General features: G+C 42.6%; 1 protein-coding gene across 2 annotated transcripts in view; it reads right to left on the bottom strand.

Moving 5' to 3' along the window:
- The window catches only part of XPO6 (exportin 6), a 105276-nt gene that overhangs the window by 40999 nt on the left and 61375 nt on the right, over positions 1-2902 (bottom strand). For both annotated transcript variants that reach the window (XM_019507584.1, XM_019507585.1), the window contains exons 8-9: positions 1375-1501; positions 562-671 (exon numbers count right to left, since the gene is read on the bottom strand). In XM_019507584.1, the coding sequence (XP_019363129.1) occupies positions 562-671; positions 1375-1501 (237 nt within the window). The remainder of the gene's footprint in view (positions 1-561; positions 672-1374; positions 1502-2902) is intronic.

Below are 2902 nucleotides of genomic sequence, written 5' to 3'. Positions count from 1 at the left end.
CAAGTGTCAGTAATGGTCTGTTGATTTCACAGGCACATATAACTGATCACCAGCCAAACTGCATGTTACAATTGCTGGGGGGGGGGGCAGGAAATGCAATTTTTAACCTAATTCTAGAAAATACAAGAGACTCCCTGTAACAAATGCTATTTTGGTATAACAATTGGGACAGACCAAACAAACAAGCGCTCAACATAGACCAAGTTATTCTCACGGTCTTTAAGGCTCTTGTGTCTCAACAGAGGCTGGTGTTGCTCACCTTGACTATTCTCAACCAGGGTGCTGTAGCATCCTGGGGTGCCCAGAGATTCTTTTAAGGGTGATGCAGGGTGATGACCACTATTGGGTATACAAATACCTATACAATTTTCAAGATAAACCCAGGTTTCAAATAGGTCTCCAAAATGTCAAAAACATTCCAACCTATTGTGATCTTTCTGAGTTCTTTGCAACAGAAGAATTGTTATATGTTACTACAGTCAACCAAGAAGGAAAAAGCTAAGAACTGGTATTTTCAGAGGGGTGCCTTGAGTCTAACAAAGTTGAGAATGACTGGCATACCTGTTGAGTACTGCTTCTTTGTCTGCCAAACGACTTTTAATTTTACTAGTGAGATAGTCCAAGAACAGTGTCCAGATATCTAGGCAAGAAAAGTAGCCTTCGTGGGTAGGCTGAAATACACAAAATTCAACATTAAATATGACAAAATGCAGCATGACTTAGGTCATGTGTAACCACAGTCTGAGTTACCATGCACAGAACTATTCAGTGGTGCAGGTTTGCTTCAGTGATGAACTTCCCCTGCCAATGGAGAAACTACTTGCTCAACTATCAAAAAAGGAGCCAGGTCTGTACCCAGAACCGGGATCCAAAAAATTCCCAAGTCTAGTCCCAGCAGTGACCGACTCCCTTTGCGGCAGTGAACTGTGGCCTTCCAGTCTCAGCTTTCCTAACCTAACATAATACTTGAATATTCACATTCACACGAATAACCGGTTTATAACTCTCCTAAATGGTGTTGCAGCAGTGAATCTCACTGCAGAGGCAGGGTAACCACTTCCCCCCGAACTGTGGCTGAACTTAAAAGGAGAAAAAACAAACAAACCAAGAACATGGTATATACAAGGGAACGATTTGCCCATGAAGCCTCAGAGCAAGAGCTCTGAAGTGAGTAAAGAGAGTCCTAAAGCTCAAAAAAAAAGCTATGCAGTGTCAGCACACACATTAATTTGATAAAGACTGAAGTGTTTTACCATGCTACCCTTTGAGTTATTAGCCCTACTGGGGAAATAAGTCACTCTTACGATGTCCTCGCATCATACATGGGTAGGGTATTAAAGGCTAAAATAAGAAAAGCAGCATTTAACGCCATACCTGATGAAAAGTATATTTGAATAATAGAGCCAAAAATTCAACCACAGGGAACTGAGAGTAGGATTCTATCCTCCGTAGATGAACACTCACAAAGAGACGCAGAAAGTCTGTAAACTTCTCAATGTAGCTATAGAAGAAAGAGAGAGAACAATTGAGCAAAACACAAACAATGACACAAGGGAAACGGTTTCATTGAAACACGGATAAATTCATCTCAAAACCCTTTCATTAAAAGAAAACTACATTTAATGGCCAGTAGTACAATTAAAATATAAAGCCCTGCAAAAATTACCTACAGGATGGGCAACCCTTCATTCCATTAACACCTGAAACATAGCAGAAAAGACAATCTAGTCAAAAGCAACTTTAAAGTTCAGATAAAACAATATGAATTCAATAAGGCCCTCAGATATGCAACCCCACACCCTTAGAGAAATAGGTACTTGGCAACAAGGCTCAGTAAAGGGTACTAAAGGGTGCAATCATCCAGTAATACCTATATTCAAAGACCAATGGTTTAGAACAGACTTAGATCAGAAGTGAACAGAATCATAACACCATTTTAATATCAAAAGTCCTACTGATTTATTTATGCAACTGCTTGTGAAAAAATACATCTCACCCCACACAATGCTTTAGGGTTCTTAGAACAGCAGGGTAATTTTTTTAAAGAGAGACATGATGCAGCTGAAGATGCAGCAAGGTAATTTTGGAGGCAAACTTTTAAGACTCAGCAGGGACTGTGACCAAACCTAATTTTGGCAGTGCCAAGGTAGTGCTCACCTTCCTTTGAGAAAAAACTGTTCCTGCCAAGGACTATCCAAGTTGAAAGAGTTGCTATGTGGCGGCAGAAACAAGGTGCATATTTCTTAGATTGGCTACTACGTACTTGTTACTAGGGCTGTGTGAGGCTTCTAACAGCTTCGGATCTGGAGAAGCTTCGGACGCTTCAGGGTCCAAAGCAGTATGTCGGGGTCGAAGCGCTGGCCTCATTCGGCTTCCCAAAGCTGTTCGGAGCTTCTGAAGAACTTGGGAACCGCCTCGGAGATCCAGCCATAGGGTATAACGGGGAAACAAAATATCTATAACTTTGTTGTTTGTTGTCTGATTTGGATGAAATTTTCAGGGGTGGTAGACTCTATGGAGAGGATGAAGCCTGCCAAGTTTCAAAAAGATTGGTGCAGGGGTTTTGGGGAAACTGTATCCCAAATTCTTGAAAGCAAAACTCCTGTCACATCTATGCGTTACAACACAAGGGGGGGGTCAAAACTGCAGGGGTGGTAGCTCTTGCTGAGGCCACAAAGCCTGCTAAGTTTCAAGAAGATCGGTGCAGGGGTTTGGGGGGAAGTGCAGACAAGCAAAACTGGTGCCATGGGTGCTTGTGTGACTGACTGTCCATCTTGGGGCAGGGAGAGGAGACACTGCTGGAGGCCTGGCTGCTAAGCTGCTGTGTTCCCAGTTACCAATCAATCAGTCACGATTCACTCAGGGACCAGGGACTCGGGGACCAGCTCAATACACAGGACCT

This window comes from Gavialis gangeticus, unplaced genomic scaffold (assembly GCF_001723915.1).
Source record: "Gavialis gangeticus isolate Ggan-Ray unplaced genomic scaffold, GavGan_comp1, whole genome shotgun sequence".
Lineage (NCBI taxonomy): Eukaryota > Metazoa > Chordata > Crocodylia > Gavialidae > Gavialis > Gavialis gangeticus.
This window is presented reverse-complemented; position numbering and strand designations above follow the sequence as displayed.